At 44.1% G+C, this 19,116-nt stretch overlaps 1 protein-coding gene across 3 annotated transcripts; it reads left to right on the forward strand.

The window, feature by feature from the left end:
• The first annotated feature begins 268 nt into the window (after window positions 1–268).
• LOC143784903 (protein phosphatase 1 regulatory subunit 36-like) lies at window positions 269–18,037 on the forward strand. Of its 3 annotated transcripts, XM_077273528.1 has the most exons (12): window positions 9,030–9,185; window positions 9,472–9,573; window positions 11,133–11,197; window positions 13,643–13,741; window positions 14,302–14,426; window positions 14,580–14,649; window positions 15,590–15,688; window positions 15,819–15,962; window positions 16,194–16,236; window positions 16,355–16,500; window positions 16,923–17,045; window positions 17,714–18,037. In XM_077273528.1, the coding sequence occupies exons 1-12, from the start codon at window positions 9,177–9,179 to the stop codon at window positions 17,802–17,804; spliced, it is 1,116 nt and encodes a 371-aa protein (XP_077129643.1). In that variant the 5' UTR covers window positions 9,030–9,176; the 3' UTR covers window positions 17,805–18,037. The 3 variants fall into 3 exon arrangements, with proteins under 3 accessions (XP_077129644.1, XP_077129643.1, XP_077129646.1); XM_077273529.1 differs by lacking the exons at window positions 9,030–9,185; window positions 9,472–9,573 and adding an exon at window positions 269–338 and having other exon boundaries at window positions 17,714–18,036; XM_077273531.1 differs by lacking the exon at window positions 9,472–9,573 and having other exon boundaries at window positions 17,714–18,036.
• Window positions 18,038–19,116: the final 1,079 nt, after the last annotated feature.

A 19,116-nucleotide genomic window follows, 5' to 3' on the forward strand; every position in this document is an offset into this window, starting at 1 on the left:
GGTGTCAGTTCCCGCAGTCCCTGCTGATAGAGTTCCTCTCCTTTGGGTCATCATCAGTGCGATTTTTACAGCTGACATCATACATTTAACACTTTATCTCCCACGGATTAGCTCAGCTGATCGTGAAGCCTTCAGGATACTTTAGGGAATAATCAAGACTCTCGACCCCACCTTGAGTTTTCGAATGTCTTTATTTTTTTCCCGCTGGCATTGAAAGCATGACCTGCTGATTGTGCTCAAGACGGCAGCCCACTCCTTAATGAGCAGAGATAATTATTTGGCATTCTCATTCATTCCTTGGAAAAATAATCATTCAGAGCCATAGGATGAGGAAAGAGGTGGGTGAGATAACTGCCAAGTTACAAGATGCAGATGTAAGGCTACGTTCACATTTGCGGTCGGCGCCGCAGCGTCGGGCGCAGCAGCGTCGCCGCATGCATCATGCGCCCCTATATTTAACATGGGGGCGCATGGACATGCGTCGCACTTGCGTTTTGCGCCGCATGCGTCCCTGCGGCGCCCGCGTCCGGGCGCAGAGGACGCAGCAAGTTGCATTTTTGCTGCGTCCAAAATCAATGAAAAAAAGGACGCATGCGGCGCAAAACGCAGCGTTGTGCATGCGTTTTGCTGTGTTTTTGTTTGCGTTGTGGCACCGACGCTGCGGCGCACAACGCAAATGTGAACGTAGCCTAAGATGCTTGCTGGTGCCAGCGGTGAAAAAAAAAGGACTAAGAAAGGAAATAACAAACACTTGTGCGGCTGCCGGATATTGAAATACACGTAATATTAAGTAAGGCTGAAAACAAACAAACAAATTTTTAATTCTAGTGAAAAGTGGAAAATGTTTAGAAATTTTAAAAATTAGACCCCAAAAAATGACCATGGGGAGAGATTAATTTAACTACTGAGTCATGTAAAAGTTACACATAAGTGCAATGAGACTATAAGGCCATGTTCACATGATCAGTATTTTACCTCAGTATTAGTAAGCCATAACCAGGAGTGGGTCGTAAATCCAAAAGTGGTGACGTGTTTCTATTATACTTTTCCTCTGATTGTTCCACTCCAGGTTTTGGCTTACAGATACTGAGGTAAAATACTGAGAAAATACTGACCGTGTGCACAAGGCCTTAGGGTATGTGCACAAGTCAGGATTTCTTCAGGATTTTTTGCATTTTTTTTGCAGATTTCCCTGATAAAAACGCTATAATTCTGCACAAAAAACGCATACATTATGCATCCTATCATTTAGAATGCATTCCGCATTTTTTGTGCAAATGTTGCATTTTTTTTCCGCAAAAAAAACGCAATCCGGAAAAAGAAGCAACATGTTCATTATTTTTGCTGATTTTTTGCGGATTTCCCATGAAATTGGAGTGTCTGGAAAAAAACGCAAAAATTCCGCAAAAATTCCGCAAAAAATCCGCAAAAAATCCGCAAAAAACGCAAAATGCATTTTTGCATGCGGATTTCTGGCAGAAATGTCCGGATTTTGTCAGGAAAATTTCTGCAAGAAATCCTGATGTGTGCACATACCCTCAGGGTATGTGCACATATTTAGTATTTGCAGCAGAATTTTCTACAGCAAACTCCTGAATGTTGGCAGTAAAAATTCTTTACTGCTATTCTGCATAGAATATGCTTGTTTTTGATTAGTTTTTATTTGTGTTTTTTTTTCTAAATTCAATTAAATGCGCAAAAAATGCTGCTAAAATGCTGAAAGAATCGACATGCTTCAAATTACAGAAAAAAAATAAACAGCGTACTGTAAAATACTGTGGTTCTGTGGTTGTAAAAAGGCACTGCAAAAATGCCATGTGTGAAATTACCCTTAGGCTATGTTCACGCAATGCATTTTTGCTGCATTTTTTAAGTAAAGTTTAAGCTGCATTTGAGCTGACTGTTAACAGTGTGAATGCACACCTAAGTATTGCAGTTTTATCTACATATGCTCCAGCTCACTTTTTTGGTTTTTGTTCATTTTTTTATACTTTGTACAAACAGGGGAGTGTCTCCTTTTTTGGGTTGTTTATTTTGTTGATCTAGCTTTCTACGGATGCGTGGTTTAAAGGGAACCTGTCACCTGAATTTGGCGGGACCAGTTTTGGGTCATATGGGCGGGGTTTTCGGGTGTTTGATTCACCCTTTCCTTACCAACTGGCTGCATGCTGGCCGCAATATTGGATTGAAGTTCATTCTCTGTCCTCCGGAGTACATGCCTGCGTAAGGCAAGATTGCTTGCGCTGGTGTGTACTCCGGAGGAAAGAGAATTAACTTCAATCCAATATTGCGGCCAGCATGCAGCCAGCGGGTAAGGAAAGGGTGAATCAAACACCCAAAAACCCCGCCCATATGACCCAAAACGGGTCCCGCCAAATTCAGGTGACAGGTTCCCTTTAACAGTCGGGACCCCGGTCCTACTCTGCCCTTTTCTATTTTTATGTCTACTGGCATATGGGGAGGCGAACTACAAGAGTTAAGAACCGTCCCAATTGGGGTATACTTTGTCGAGGTGGGGTGGCTTTTTGTTTATCGAAAAAATGTTAACTAAGTACCCTATGCTATTTACATACACTATTACTATTCACCTACTTATTACAGGGTATTTGCTCATTTTGTGTTTATCTTAGGTTCTGTCTGTTAAATGGCCAAAGTGTGAATGCGCCCCTATGCATTGCTCTTATACCACCATATACCCTGGCTCAATTTTTTGGTTTTGAAAAAGTATACATAGCGGTAAATTGACGAGAGCTGTGGGTTTAAGATCCGCAGCAAATCAGTTTAAATTAACAAAAAGCAAACGTGCAATAATCAGACTGAAATTAAGTATTTCGGTGTGGACATATGCAGAAAAAATGAAGTGGAAAAAATGCAGTGTTTCCACTTGTGGTAAAGTAACGTGGTGCTGGGCGGTAGCCGTGGGCGAGCTACTCATCTCCTTTGCATCGGTACATTACATAAAGGTGGAAGTCCTGGCTGCGTGTGTGGAATTTGTGCTGTGACGGCGCTACGCCCATACAGGCCGTATGTAACCAATGTTGCTGGTTGGCCAGGACCAGATGTTTCACACTTTAAAGGGCACCTGTCACCTCGTTTTTTCAGTATGAGATAAAAATACTGTTAAATAGGGCCTGAGCTGTGCATTACAATAGTGTATTTTGTGTACCCCGATTCCCCATCTATGCTGCCGAAATACGTTACCAAAGTAGTCATTTTCGCCTGTCAATCAGGCTGGTCTGGTCAAAAGGGCGTGGTGTCTTCCCCCAGATCTTGCTTAGTTTTCCGTTGGTGGCGTAGTGGTGTGCGCATGTCCAAGGTCCCGAATCCACTGCACAGGGGAGTGGAAAGAGCGCGATGTGTACTATTTCATTGGTGATCGGTGGGGGCGGCCATCTTCCTTCGGCCGCGCGTGCGCAGAAGCGGCGTTCTGCTGGCCGCAGCTTCAGGAAAATGGCCGCGGGATGCCGCGCGTGCGCAGATGGAGATCGCGGCGGCCATTTTCCTGAAGCAGAATTCGCGCCCACCGATCACCAATGAAATAGTACACATCGCGCTCTTTCCACTCCCCTGTGCAGTGGATTCGGGACCTTGGACATGCGCACACCACTACGCCACCAACGGAAAACTAAGCAAGATCTGGGGGAAGACACCACGCCCTTTTGACCAGACCAGCCTGATTGACAGGCGAAAACGGCTACTTTGGTAACGTATTTCGGCAGCATAGGTGGGGAATCGGGGTCCACAAAATACACTGTTGTAATGCACAGCTCAGGCCCTATTTAACAGTATTTTTATCTCACACTGAAAAAACGAGGTGACAGGTTCCCTTTAAGCCAAGAGACCACCAGTTTAAAATAAACATTTTACTGACCATTGCCTTGGGGAGGGTTATATACAAGGGATAGAGGGTACACATCTTCTCAAACCTAACATTTTCCTCACACAAATTCAATCCCTTTCTCTTGTCTCCATTTTCTTGTCCTCTGCATTCATCGTTCCTCCCTACTTCACCACAACCCAGCTCGACACTACACTTGCAAGAGTCCTTTACTCAACCCACGGTTCCGCATCTTCTTTCCCTTTAGGGGAGCTATGGTGCCAATATGGCTGGTACTTATCCTCTCTAATGCTTTGGAACTCCCGCCCGGGGCACTATCTTCATCTCGCCTACTCCGTCCTGTCTAGGCCCTTTACCTTTTAGGAGTTATAAACTTTGGGCCATACAGACTTTTGGCGTACTCTTCTAGGACCCGCTTCCGATCTATCACTCTGTCTCTCAGTCATTCTTCCTCAATTCTGTTCCTGATCGCACTATCTCTCTCTCCTGTGTCCTCTCACGTCTAGGGGCACCCAAGAAATGCGGCACTGCTCACACCAGACCTTAGGTGTCTTCTCTATACACTACAGGCCCTATTTAACATTCTAACCAGAATTGTCTCTTGTCCCTTCAGCTTAACCCCTTCTACTCTGGGCTAGTCCCAAACATTAACTCTTGCTTTCCCTACTGTCAGAAAGCACTTAACATTAACGCAAGTCATCATTCACATTACACAACTTCACAATATACTTGTTCTTCAAGGGGGGAACACTTGGCAATATGTCCATTCTTTTCAGTAGAATACCGTAAATCGACATGTCATTTCTTTCTACGTAAACTAACTAAAATTGCATATCCTTTTTTTTACCTGTGGATTTTCACTAGTCACTGGGGGCACCTATAGGAGTAAGGGCCCTGGTAAATTGTCCATTTTACCCCACCCTACCGTCGGTCGTGCCTGAAAGTCATTGTTTACTTTGCAGCTATATCATAAGGTTCATCCACAAGAAAACAGCAGCCAAGTGCCAAGACTGACAAAGATGACAGGGGCATCGGAGCTAGAGCAGCACGGAATTAATATCACTATGATAGGAAATTCTATGGGGAAAATCCATACTTAAAACTTGAGAAATTGACATTTTTGCAGATATGAAACCCGCACCGCAGTTTACGCAGCATGAAAAAAAGCACAGTGGGCAGGAGATTTCTAAAAACTCATTATGGGAAATTAACCAAATGGATTGTTCTCGACAGCACGTTTACATGTTTACACAGGACAGTGTGCTGCAGAGAACAATGATTTTAAGGGCTCGTTCACACAGCCGTATTTTTGCTCTGTGAAAAAAAAAATGGAAAGGACTCCGACCAATGTTATTCTAAGAGGTCATTTACATTTTCTTCTTCTTAGGACTGTGCAGTCTAAAGTCTAAAGTTAAATGGACATTTTTCAATGCAAATTCAACTCCCTTGGACCTGTGCGATCCACAGCCACTGAATGTCCCGGGGGGGGGTAGCCCTAAACTAAACGAGGCTCCCACTTGTTTGTTAAATGAAAAGCTGAATCCGCAAAAAGTTCTGTACTTCCTAAAATAATCTCTGACAATGTATTATTTTTCAATATCTCTGTTTACTGCGCGTGAAAAGAAACATTCTAAGGGCAGGCGCAGGTGACCATAGATTCTCTCATCCGAAAGATCTCATCCTAATCACGCTCTGATCAGTGTGATTCGATTCTCTAGGATGAGAGGAAGATGTAGAAAAAAATGTCTCCATCTTCTCTATTCTATGAGACCACAGAAACCGGACTGCACTCAGATGTCATCCGAGTGCAGTCTGATGTTTTCCATGAGCTTATTAATCTGCATGGCCAAGTGCGATCTGAATATTGGACCAAACTTGGACTTGCTTCAGTGTCTATCCGAGGATAAAACTGGACATGTGCATGGCCCCATAGCAAAATATTGGTCTGGTGATGTTCCGATGTTTCGTCGGATCGCACTGGGACCGAAAATACGGTCATCTGACCCTGCCCTTAATGGAATCAACTCAGAAGCTGGAGCTTGTACGGTTGGGTGACGCTGGCAGCCATTGCACACGGAGCGGAGTAGATGTGGCGCCATAATTTGGACATTTTAGCACATACATATATGAATCCGACCTCAGCCGGGGCCGTAACCCAACTTATGACGTGTTATCTTCCTGGATTCCTTTTCTTACCGTACACGGAAAATTTACTAACATTGACATTTAGTCTTAATGTACAGTACATTGAAGTAATATGCAAAAAACTGCGACAAAGTTGGAAATATCGTCGCACTCCACATAATGTGCAACTTTTTCATGTTAACTGATGCACATTTGTTAGTGAAGTATAGAGGTAGGTGAACCAAGGGTGTATTGCTACAAATTTAAAGGGATTATCCAGTGTCTCTCACTTCCACATCTGGAAGTGAGAGGCGCTGATGAGTTGCATTGGCAGGTGCTTGTCAGGTCTCATGCACAGAGGCGCTGATGAGTTGCATTGGCAGGTGCTTGTCAGGTCTCATGCACAGAGGCGCTGATGAGTGCATTGGCAGGTGTTTGTCAGGTCTCATGCACAGAGGCACTGATGAGTTGCATTGGCAGGTGCTTGTCAGGTCTCATGCACAGAGGCACTGATGAGTTGCATTGGCAGGTGCTTGTCAGGTCTCATGCACAGAGGCGCTGATGAGTTGCATTGGCAGGTGCTTGTCAGGTCTCATGCACAGAGGCGCTGATGAGTTGCATTGGCAGGTGCTTGTCAGGTCTCATGCACAGAGGCGCTGATGAGTTGCATTGGCAGGTGCTTGTCAGGTCTCATGCACAGAGGCGCTGATGAGTTGCATTGGCAGGTGCTTTTCAGGTCTCATGCACAGAGGCACTGATGAGTTGCATTGGCAGGTGCTTGTCAGGTCTCATGCACAGAGGCACTGATCAGTTGCATTGGCAGGTGCATGCCAGGTCTCATGCACAGAGGCGCTGATGAGTTGCATTGGCAGGTGCTTGTCAGGTCTCATGCACAGAGGTGCTGATGAGTTGCATTGGCAAGTGCATGCCAGGTCTCATGCACAGAGGCGCTGATGAGTTGCATTGGCAGGTGCTTGTCAGGTCTCATGCACAGAGGCACTGATGAGTTGTATTAGCAGGTGCTTGTCAGGTCTCATGCACAGAGGTGCTGATGAGTTGCATTGGCTGGTGCTTGTCAGATCTCATGCATAGAGGCACTGATGAGTTGCATTGGCAGGTGCTTGTCAGGTCTCATGCACAGGTATTGTGCACCTGCCATTGGGAGTGCCGCCATCCTCGCAGGCACCTGCTGATTCAAAGTCATCAGCTGCCTCCTGATGCAGAAGTGACTGGTGCCAGAGAACCATTTTATGTGCACAGGCGGTCATACAAATCAGAACGGAGTGCCCGGATTGGCCGTCAGCTCTCCCTACCCAAGCATGTCAGCTGCATAGAGATATATGAAGCTGTCACGTGCGGGTAGGGAGAGCTGCCGGCCAGTCCGTGCACTGTGTTCTGATTTATACGGCAATCTGATTGTGCCCTAAGCATTGCAATCAGGGTTTCCATTTTTGGAGTCCTTGAAAGCTGGATGGCAGCCGCTAAGAACAAGAATGCTATCCTCATATTTATCGCAACCCAACTTCCCCAGAAATAAGTGACAGTTTTTAAACATTTTTTTCTTTGTGTTGGGTGTTGCAAATAGTAAGAAAAAACAAATACATAAAACAAAATGAAGCCATTCAGGGAGCCAAATATATCTGTTCTGCAGGATTTATACCCCGCGACATTTACATGAAGCTGGCGCTGCAGTCTTCAGCTTACAACATATTCACTGTACTCTACTGCCATCTAGTGTGGATAAAGTACCGTACACCACAAAAATAATTATTTACTTACCTGAATTTTTCCTTTCCTGGAGCCGGCAGGCAGCACACAAATATGGGGTTAATTGTCCCTAGGGCACAATCCTATAGAGACAGGTTAATTAGCAATAACGCAGAGTAATTCAATTAACTAATGATGTAGCACATAATATAGTAACTAGGGCAGGTTTTATACAAATTCTGGCCCTGGGCAAAATTCAAAGTGAGGTCCCAGATCCTGAAATACTTCAGTAACAAAACCGGCACAGACAATTCAGTATATTAAAACCAAAATAATTACTGAAAAAAGGCGACACATAACTGGAATCCTCTAGTCACTGGGGCCCCCTAAGACCAGAAGGGCACAGAGCAATTGCCCATCTTACCCCACCCTAACGCGCCTAAAGGTCAGTGTTTACTTTGCAGCTATAACATAGGGTTCATCCACAAGAAAACAGCAGCCAAGTGCCAAAGATGACTGGAACATTGGTGCTGGAGCACCATGCTAGTTTTTTTTTTTTTTTTTATGGCTGTGTTCCTACGACGAGCATTTGGAGAGTTTTTGATCTTGTAGATTTTCTGTATTCTGTATTAGGTTACTTTTTTTCCATTGAGTTCATTTTTATACATGTGATTTTATCGCCTTTTTGACGTTGCGGTTTTTGTCTCATTTTGTTGTATCATGTTATAAATAAAGCTGCCTTGTTTTTTACACTGCCTGGCTTTGAAAAAAACGTTATTGATGCAGTCATGATCCATTTTTTACTTACTGCTTTTTTGCATCTAATGAGAAAGTCTATGAAAAAAATCTGCACATAAAGCTCAGCGTACCTGCATGAAAAATTGAGACACGCAGCCCAGGTCAGTTTACGCTATATATAATAGACGCACAGTGGGCAGGAGATTTCTATAAATCCCATCTAGTTTGCTGGAATTGCAAGATGCTGCGTTTTGAAGGAACAAAAGGGGCAGTGCCAAATCTTATCAAAAACGCATCGTAGGGAGCCAATCTAAGGCTATGTGCAAACAGTTACTTTTTGACACAGATCGTGCCCTGATAGTTCAGTGGTCCCACCCAGAAAAAGGTCAGTTGCCCCGCCTAAGAATGGTTCAGTTGCCCCACCCAAGAATGGTTCAGTTGCCCCGCCCAGGAATAGTTCAGTTGCCCCGCCCAAGAATAGTTCAGTTGCCCACCCAAGAATAGTTCAGTTGCCCCGCCCAAGAACAGTTCAGTTGCCCCGCCCAAGAACAGTTCAGTTGCCCCGCCCAAGAATAGTTCAGTTGCCCCGCCCAAGAACAGTTCAGTTGCCCCGCCCAAGAACAGTTCAGTTGCCCAGCCTAAGAATAGTTCAGTTGCTGCACCCACAGTGATCACGTCTACTGAATATGTCATAATAGAAGTTACTTAGTAACAGAATTCTTAGGATTGGAATCTTCGTGATTTCTCCAGTCTGTTCTATGCCACAACCATGGAGCAGGTAAATAACGTCACTTGTTGCCTGTACTACCTCATCTATACTTGTGGTGTGAATTACTGGTGGAAATTGTGTACATCAACAAACATTTGTATTTTGTTTTGCTCACAATGAGCTCAAATAGCACAAAGGCTTCTTTTTAGGCCAAGTGAAGCCCTAGTGGGTGTATGAATTTGGGGGGTTGTAAATAACTTTGGGGGTCAGGCTTGGATAAAAAACCTTATTCCGGCTTTACAAAATTGTAAGAATCATGTGCAACAACATCCCTCTAATCTCTCCTCATTTTAAGGTCTTCATATTGAGGACAAAATACAAGGAAAATACTGAAAAAATGTGTATTCTGCTAAACCCCGCCGCCAAGCCATGTAAAACAAACTTCAGTGACTTATTGGTAATTATTTCCTAATTTACATCTGTGGCTCCTCCACCACTGACGCTGTTGCTTGTGTGGCTATTTAAAATTTAGGTGTGGGGTCCTGTGATTTTAAGAAATATACTTTCATAAGTTAATTCCAAGCACTGTAACTCACAAGATTCAGCTTCTGTCTGCATCACTATGAAATTTCCATGCATTTTCAGTTCCCCACCCACACGTAATTCATTTACCATGCTCATGCACAGTTCAGTTGCCCACCCATATTCAGGTTTTTGCCCTGCCCACACATAGTTCAGTTGCATTGTCCACAAATTATTCTGTTGGCCCCCCATGCACAATTCAGTTGGCCCACCAGTTCAGTTGCTTCACTCATGCACAGCACAGTTTCCCCTTCCACACACAATTTAGTTGCCCCATACATGCACAGTACAGTTTCCCCCATGCACAGTTCAGTTTCCCCATGCACAGTCAGTTACCCCATGCACAGTTCAGTTACCCCACCCATGCACAGTTGTTTCCCCACCCATGTATGTTTCAGTTTCACCACCCACACACAGTTCAGTTTCCCCATCCACACACAGTTCAGTTTCCCCATCCACGCACAGTTCAGTTTCCCCACCCACGCACAGTTCAGTTTCCCCACCCACGCACAGTTCAGTTTCCCCACCCACGCACAGTTCAGTTTCCCCACCCACACACAGTTCAGTTTCCCCACCCATGCAGAGTTCAGTTTCCCTATGCACAGTTTAGTATCCCCACCCATGCACAGTTGTTTCCCACCCATGTATGTTTCAGTTTCCCCACCCACACACAGTTCAGTTTCGCCATCCACACACAGTTCAGTTTCCCCACCCACGCGCAGTTCAGTTTCCCCACCCACGCGCAGTTCTGTTTCCCCACCCACGCGCAGTTCTGTTTCCCCACCCACGCGCAGTTCAGTTTCCCCACCCATGCGCAGTTCAGTTTCCCCACCCATGCGCAGTTCAGTTTCCCCACCCACGCACAGTTCAGTTTCCCCACCCACGCACAGTTCAGTTTCCCCACCCACGCACAGTTCAGTTTCCCCACCCACGCACAGTTCAGTTTCCCCACGCACAGCTCAGTTTCCCCACCCACGCACAGTTCAGTTTCCCCACCCACGCACAGTTCAGTTGCTCTGCATGCTAGATGTGTCACACTTGAAGTCACTTGGTAACAGACCGATAATAATTAGATTCAAAGAGATTTCTTAAGTCTGGTCTATACCAAAACCAAAGATCAGGTAACTAATCTAATCCTCCAGCCGCAACCCCTGTAATACATGGAGATGATATCATTTATTTCCTTTCCCCCTCATCTATGCCTGAAGTCTTATACTATTCTAAAAATATATTCATTGCATCAGTAATTAAGAGATTACATTGATGCATGTTCCCCTGGACAGGAGGTTGGGAAAGTGCTGACCTCTGATCCACCATATTTGACATTCCTGCTCTAATATCCAGTATTGACCGTTTCCTGACTTCATCATTAGTCAGGTAGTAGGTTCTCCGTCTAAGGTTAGATCTGAAGTTTCTTCTTCAATTTCCCATCAGATAAGGAAGCCATATACAGGAACATGGATCTGGAACGATGAGAAGAAGGAACTCGAATTCCTAAGGTAAGAACTGACCCTTCATCCTCATCTCTCATCTCTATTATTTCTCTCCAACTCGCAGGTGGATATTAAGTGTTTGTGGACAGTCTCTTCTGTAATTTATCATCTACAGTGGCAATAAATGTGGAGCTTCCCTTTAATGATCAATAGCTGGGAATTATATGTGGATGGACTACTATATGGGAGTGCGTCATTTTCTATTAGATACTATTTATTAAAAATCACTCTGATCTTGAGTCACTTAGAAATAACCCTCATAGACGGGGTTATACTCCAAGACGTCCCAAGGTTAACCCTTTCTGAAAAATATGGGCACTATAAAGCCAGTAAGGAAAAGGAGAAAATGTTCAAGTCTACTGCAGCGCCCCAGAGTCCTGGTCGTTGCAGTACTGATGCTCCGCCTCTAAGGGGAGCTATGGTACGTCTGATGGCACTGAAGGAGTTCACCTGACCAGGTATCACAGACACCAATACACTTCACGGTCTGGCCTCCAGGGGGAGCTAAGGGCACTATGTATTAGGCCACTCCTCACAGTCTGGTAAAACTGGGGGTTAGATAGGAAGTTAGAGAGAAGCTGACTGGGTTGGAACCAGGCAACACCCTGTGGCAGAGGGTGTTGCAGGGGAAGATTCAGGGGGGTCCCTGTCAGGGGTGGGATCCTGACAGAGGCCTAGCGAACAGAGAGAACGTTACGGGACCGCGCCTGCACTTCATTGCGGCGGTACCCCAAGAAAGGACAAGAAGCGAGGTTTATTGTGCTGTGTGAGAAACAAGATCAACGCAACAAGGAGAAACACCAGTAGGAGTCGTGCCGTAAGACGAGGCAAAATCCTACTGAGGCGCGCAGCCGGTGGCCAGAAACGCCGAGGAAGTATAGAGCTCCAGGCCAAACTTCAAACCTACGGCAGGACAGTCAGTTATAGGCAGGCTGTCTCACCCAAAATCACCTAAGCAGACACAGGGGGCAACATTTGGAGAGGGGCGACTCTAGGGTCCCGGAAGACCTCCGAGCCTACCCGTCATACGGGTGCGTCCTAGCCATATCATCTGGGGGACGAAGAAGAACATCAGAATCAGTTGTGAGGGAACTTCAGAAACAGACACAACAGTTGTGAGGTCTATCCCGTAAGCACAACAGGGAAGGACTGCAACACACAAGCGCTAGAAGTTAGGCACAGATTTCCACCTGCAAAGGGAACTCTGGAGGTGCCATCGGACCGGCCGGACTCAGGTAGCCCGGTTGACCGTATTCCGGACTGAGGATCCTGAAGCCTTCAGTAAAGAGGTAAAGAGACTGCAACCTGGTGTCCTCGTTATTCACCGCGACCTACACCGCACCACAATATCCTCACATTCTCAACTTTCACTGGACGCCCCTCAGCAGGGTCACGGACCGTGCCTAGCCACCGTGACAACCCCAGAACCGAGACACAGAGGCCCGGTACCGGGTGCCCCTCGGCCCTGCGGCAGTGAGGGTGCTCCACTACAATGATGCAAAATAATTCAGCGGAAGAGTACAAACAAATAACCACATGTTAAATACAATTAAAATAAGCAAGGAAAAAATAAAACAAAAAACACTGTATTAACGCATTTTGGTGCACCCTTAAAGGGATTTTCCCAGGTACAAAAGTACATATTAATCAATAGATCCAGGAATAATAATAATTTCCACAATTGGACTTGTTTAAATAAAATGTTCCTGTGCTGAGATAATTTTATAAATGTACTGTGTACTGTGTAATGGCTGTGTCTGACTGTGCAGGAACATGGTCTGATCATACCACATCTCCTGGGCAGGGGAGGAAGCAAGAGAGAGAATACAGGCAGGACAGCACGGGATTGCAAATGATTCTTTCTTTCAGGTAAAATATTGTTTAAAAACAGGCAGGGAAATGTCACAAAAAAAATCAGCTGCGATCCCATGCTGTCCTGTCCATATGTTTTTTTCTCCCCCTTTTCCTGGCCAGATGTGCGACCCTGCCTCCTATGACTCCTGCACCATCACAGCCGCCCCACATTCCCTGCTAAGTTACATTCGGATTGTACAATGCACTCCCACGTTCCTCCCAAATTCGGGGGGAAAAAGTGTGTCTTATAATTGGAAAAATATGGTATTTTGCACCATCATGGGACTGGACAGTTTCTCCTGGTGTCCTGGCACAGATGGTTTCTTGCTCCGACTGCTGCAACCATACAGGCGGGTGAGCTGGGCTTTCCTTTTATATTTAGTATATAGCCAGTGCTCGTGTTTGGGATGATTTAGTCCTCAGTCTGCTGGTCTGGACGCTTGAGGATACTTCAGAGTGTGTATAAGACTGCACGAGGAAGAATCATTTCCACAAGATGGCATTTAGTCCCTTACAAAAATGTTGCCTGTATACCTATTCTTCTCTTCCCTGGATCCTGTTCCTTATAGTTCTTCTCTTATTATAATATTACTTTAGACACAGCAATGTGCAGATCAGAAAATCCCTCGGTTGCAGGAGCAGCATATTCATGGGATCCAAGGAGAACCTTCTATTTCCGGATCGCCCAGCGGACAGGTACCATTAGCATAGCCTTACAAAAAAGAAACGAGCGGATGAGGAAAAGTTGTAACATCAGATACTATGGAGAATTAGTGGAGTGATATAAATTTTCACGTCTTTCATAAGAATGAAAACAATTACTGTTATGTTCATAGACACATCCACAGTATAGGAGATAAATGTACGATCAGTGGGACCCCCGTGATCCCCAGTACTGAGTCTTTTGTCCTTTCTCATTACACAAGCTCGTTGAGAAGAATGACTAGGTTGGCGGTCAATCACATACGTGTAATAGTGGTTAGGTGCCCCAACTGTGGCTCCATCCCAACGTAACGAAAGGTTTTATTACATTTCAATTTTGGCATATTAATACGTCAATTGTGGCTACTGAAGACCCTTTGGAGACTGCAGAAAGAGGGCTCTCAGGTAGTGGTGGCAAGTTTAGGAGCAAAACCTTTTTTTTACTAAACTTGTTTGTCAAGGATAATGACCTGTTCTCATACTTATATGATGTACAAGTTGACATTCTGTACAGCTGAGAAACCAGTAACTTAATCTCCTATTGTCGCTTTAAGACAATCATTCACCTACTTCAGACCACAACTAGGAGCTACATTTTCAGAAAGGACCTTCACCCCGAGGTACATGGTTCTACCAAGAAAGAGACTACATGACAAAGTGACTCTGGAAGACGTGAAGAGTAAGTATGGTCAAGGTGACAAGTACATGACATGTCTATGTGCCATCAATCCATTGGTGAGGGGACCAGTGAAAACCATAAAGGAACCCAATGATTTTTTCCCCATTCACTAGGTGACCAACAGATCCATCTCATGTGTCCATTCTTTTCCAGGGGTTGCTTTAACTTTGATTGAGGACCAACATTGTCTGTGCCTAACATCTGAGTTTTCTTCTGTCCTCATGTAAGTTATTTCTAGAAAACCAGCAAAATATTCTATTTCTGTTCATCTTGACTTAAGTTATAGCGATGGAAACTTGATAGATCCCAGGAACCTTAAGTGTCAAGAATCTAAATATCTTCCACTGTGTTAACCATTTTGACCTTCATGCTGGATCTAATAGCGAAGCCAAGGATATGAGGAGTCTTCTAATGGGGCCATAACTACTAGGGGTATGGTCCACCCCTGACATTCCCACCTGAGCTTTATCTACTCGGAAATCTTTTCTATAGATCAAAAAAGAAATACTTGCTGGAAAGCTGTACCGATGTACACAAAACCCACAGGCAACTTTACTATTGCCCCATGGACTATATGGGTGGTAAAAGGTGGTAATGGGGCAGAGAGAATTGATGATTGGTGTCTCTATGTTGTGTCAGCACTGGTTCCCAAAACTGTTGCTCCAGATATTTCTGGACCCATATGTGATTTATTGGAGTCACTTTTCATCTTTTGTCTTGTGGTATTTGCTGATTGTTTTTTTGGACCAAATTCTTCAAAACGGCACATTTGACCCATGAATTTGGCACAAAATAAAAAAAATGCTCTTGTATTTCCATAAACCAGTTTTTGAAGGATTTAACACTTTCGGTCTTCAAAAAGTTTCTCAAGTAAGTCAAATCGAAAACTTCTTCAGGGAGAACTGGTGGGAGATGTGCAAAAAAAAGCGACATTTGGTTAAATTTGCATTACACTAATCTGTCTAAAATATCCAGATAAGCAAAGTTATCAAAGAAAAGTAAAAGACTTAAAAAAGACAAAAAATGGTACAAAATGTATAATAAAATGCAAATACTAATGCCACTAAAAAGGAGCAACTGACTCCCAGAAAATCGGAGAACCAACAATGATGAATTGGGGCCAAGGAGTCTTAATTAAATAAACTGTTATAATTTTCATTTAGATCTAAAGAAGTGAATGAATTCCTCTTGGCCGTGATTAATTATGTATACTGCCATCTAATAAAAAGATCTCGAGGAAAAAAGCCAGAATCTTTACTGCCGTAAGTGTCTTTATGAAATGGATCATGAGTCTGACATGGAAAGAAAGGGCTATTCATTGTCCATTATGCTGCCCCTCAACCCCTCTAAAGAGTAGTCTTTCATACAATGCTGTTTATTGGTGTTTTTCAGAGTCATAACACCTCCAGAAAAAATGGCAGAGTTGTCCGATCTGGAAAAAAGATCAAGAGCCGCACTGAGACAACTGGCTGTCAAATACTCTGCCATTATCCTTGGAGCAGGACTGGAGGATCGGCACCACTTGGCACGTGGAAAGTACGATATCCTTCTAGAAATATCGAGAAACTCAAGATCCCATAATTTTATGATCAACACAAGTATAGAGAAAAGTTTTGTACTAGGCTCCAATAACAGTCTTCACAATCTTCACAATCTAGCACATGCTGCCATTTACGAGTTTACGTGTACACCATGAGGATGTTCTCCTGGCTGATCTGCCTCCCAAAACGCTCATTTTATTTTCTGTCTCCTGTATTTATGTTCTAGGAGCAAAATATCAGCAACATGGAGGGATCGCAGATTCTTTGAGGTACCAGCATTAAATGTCTAAGATATTTCCCCATGAGCTGAGATCGATATGTCCTGGTGTGGACCTGGTGCTGACCATCTTCTTATTTCTAACATTGGTTGCCTTTGTTACCTTACAGTCTTTATTCAGCCTCTGTAATAAAGTTTCCTGGGTGACTTTCAAAAGGAAAAAGCTTGAAAAAATTGAGGATGAATTAGGCAGAATCTTCAAAACAGAATATTTCATCTCAAAATCGCGGTTGAGGAACCTGCTTGGAGAGGACAGGTACAGCACTTGCTGACCATTGGTGTAGGGTCAACCTACAATCCTAGTTATAGTGAACAAACGGCGGTGTATCCATATGATGATGCAGCTGCAAAGGGACATGGTGCCTAGGAGGGCCCAAAAGACCAGAATTATAAAAGGCACTTGACCGTATTATATACGTAATTTTTATTGGGGCATTTGAGCTCTGTCATTAGTCACCTTATCAGAGGTCATTCATGGAGGACTATACATATGTGACACCATTGCTTGAGAGTCACCTTCTCCAGAGAAGTGTTACTGGGCACCAGTCTATTTAGCAAGCCTATATCTATACTTTAGTCCTGAGCTGGCCCTCTCTACTCATAAGAGACGCACTATCTGTCCTCCTACATCCAATTGTTAGCCATTTATTATTACTTCTTATATTGATTTTCTAATAGGGAAACCAAACTACCATCAATTCACTGCTGTAGAAAGCTGCACTCCCCACTAATTGCCTCCATACTGCCCACCGCAGAGGACACATCTCTAAAGACCATGGTTGAGTATTCGTTCCCATCTCGGTAAGCACTTGATCATGTCGAATATCCATCATGTCCAGGAGCTAATGAATGGTTCAGGTAGTGTGATGCCCAGTCTACTAGATATCACTCTTTTATCACCTCTCCGTGGTCCCAAAGCTTCGTCCATCAGATAAGTGCCCGTACTGAAGGCTCCTCACTTGTCCAAACAGTTCTACTGACCTCACCAGAAGCGGCCATTATAAAAATTAGGCTTTCTTATTAACGTGCCAGGAATGTGGGTTGTCCAAAGTTTTGGGTCTAAATGTTGAATAAGTTCTTCATAAGAACAAAAGAGATGGAAAATCAGAAGGGCCAAGTGTCATGCACAATGGATGCTGGTGGTGTAGGACACTAGCTGGGCACTTTATGTATTAACTGTACTGCGTCCACGTGATGAGGTTTGCCTGGAAAATATGAGTTTTATTTTATTTGGGTACTATGCACCACTCTATATCCTGGCACAATGTGGCACGGTAGTCATATATAAAGATGATAGTAAGTATGGTGACCCATAGTAGAAATAGGAAAAAAAACCTGTGCTGTGCCCACTGCTGTCCCTTTTTCTTTTCCCAGATGTTTGGGAGTGATGGAAGACTGTGATATGTCCTGATATTAGCTAGTATGACAGATATGGATTCATCATGCGCTCTTTTCTCCTCTGTCTTCAGTCTCGGGATAATAGGAGAGCCAATCAAGAACTTTCACTTCCAGGATTTAACACCACTTGAACCTGGTGAGGAGGAAGAAGGCGCCATTTAATCCTGGGACCACTATGATAACCCAAAGATGATTGGACATGGACCTTACTCACATTTGACTCTTTAACTAGTTATCATCAATTTACATGGATGTGACATGTTCTACCGGATATGGCAATACTACAAATACCCGCAGCATACACCACCCCACCCATCATCACCACCACATATGCCATCAGCCAGCTAATAACACCCTGTCTATGCCCACATCAATCTGAGTGTGTAATTATTTATCTCGTCTACTTTGGGACATCGAATTATAGCTATGGTCACTGTCTCTTACAAGATCAACACAATCATCTCCTGCTGCTGTAATCTGCTTACAGATAACTCTACACCTTGAAGCATGGTTAGGATACATTTTCTCAGGGTGCATACACAGCTGATTTTCCATCCAAATTATTATGACAATCGTTTTCGGTATTCCTGTGTCTGAGGTTTTAAGAAAAGTCATGTACATGCTGCAGAATGTCTATTTATACAAAGATGAAATGTGCCGATTAATCAAACCATGTCCACAATGAAATCCGAGGTGGAATTTTCTGTTCTGGGAGGTCCAAATGGAAAAAATGTCTCATTTGCACACGTCTTATTTTTTTTTTTTTTTACATGAAATCAAAGGTGTAGCCTCAAAGGATAAGGGGCAACGATCCCCTAAACATACAAGTGTATGTAAAAACAAAGATGGACCACAAATGATACAGAGAAGACTTAATCCATGAAGACTACTGCATATCAGTGTGGGGAAGGGATTCTTCGCCTTACGAGTCACCCCAGGGTTTCCGAAATGTGAGAAAGATCGAATTGTAGCCATAACAGAGGGAGGGAAGGAAAGTAAGGGAGGAATAAAAGGAAGGGAGGAAGGAAAGGAAGAAGGAAGCAAGGAAAGAAGGAAGGGGAGAGAAAGAAGGAAAGGGAGAGAAAGAAGGAAAGGGAGGAAGGAAGAAAGAAGGAAGAAAAAGAGGGAGGCAGGGATGAAGAATGGAAAGGAGGAAGGAAAGGGAAGGGAGGTAGGAAAGAAGGAAGAAAGGGAAGGGAAGGATGAAAGAAAAAAGGAAGAGTGGAAGGAGTGCAAGGAGGAAGGAAGGGAAGAGAGGGAGGGAGGAAGGAAGGAAAGGAGGGAGCAAGAAAGGGAAGGGAGGGAGGAAATGGTGGAAGGAAGAAGTGAAGGAAGGTAAGGGAGCAAGGAAAGAAAAGAAGGAAGGAGGGAGGCAGGAAGGAAGTGAAGAAAGGAGAGGAAGGAAAGGGAAGAGAGGGAGGAAGGAAAAAAGATAAGGGAGGAAGGCAGAGATGGAGGAAGAAAGGAAGGGGGC

Source organism: Ranitomeya variabilis, chromosome 7, assembly GCF_051348905.1.
Source record: "Ranitomeya variabilis isolate aRanVar5 chromosome 7, aRanVar5.hap1, whole genome shotgun sequence".
NCBI classification, from domain to species: Eukaryota; Metazoa; Chordata; class Amphibia; order Anura; family Dendrobatidae; genus Ranitomeya; species Ranitomeya variabilis.

Bases quoted from the DNA above. Each gene is read 5' to 3' on its own strand.
- LOC143784903 (XM_077273528.1), top strand. The intron at 9,574-11,132 runs GTAATTATTTCC...ATTTCCCATCAG, and splicing joins CAAACTTCAGTGACTTATTG to ATAAGGAAGCCATATACAGG. The intron at 15,963-16,193 runs GTACGATATCCT...TTTATGTTCTAG, and splicing joins CACCACTTGGCACGTGGAAA to GAGCAAAATATCAGCAACAT.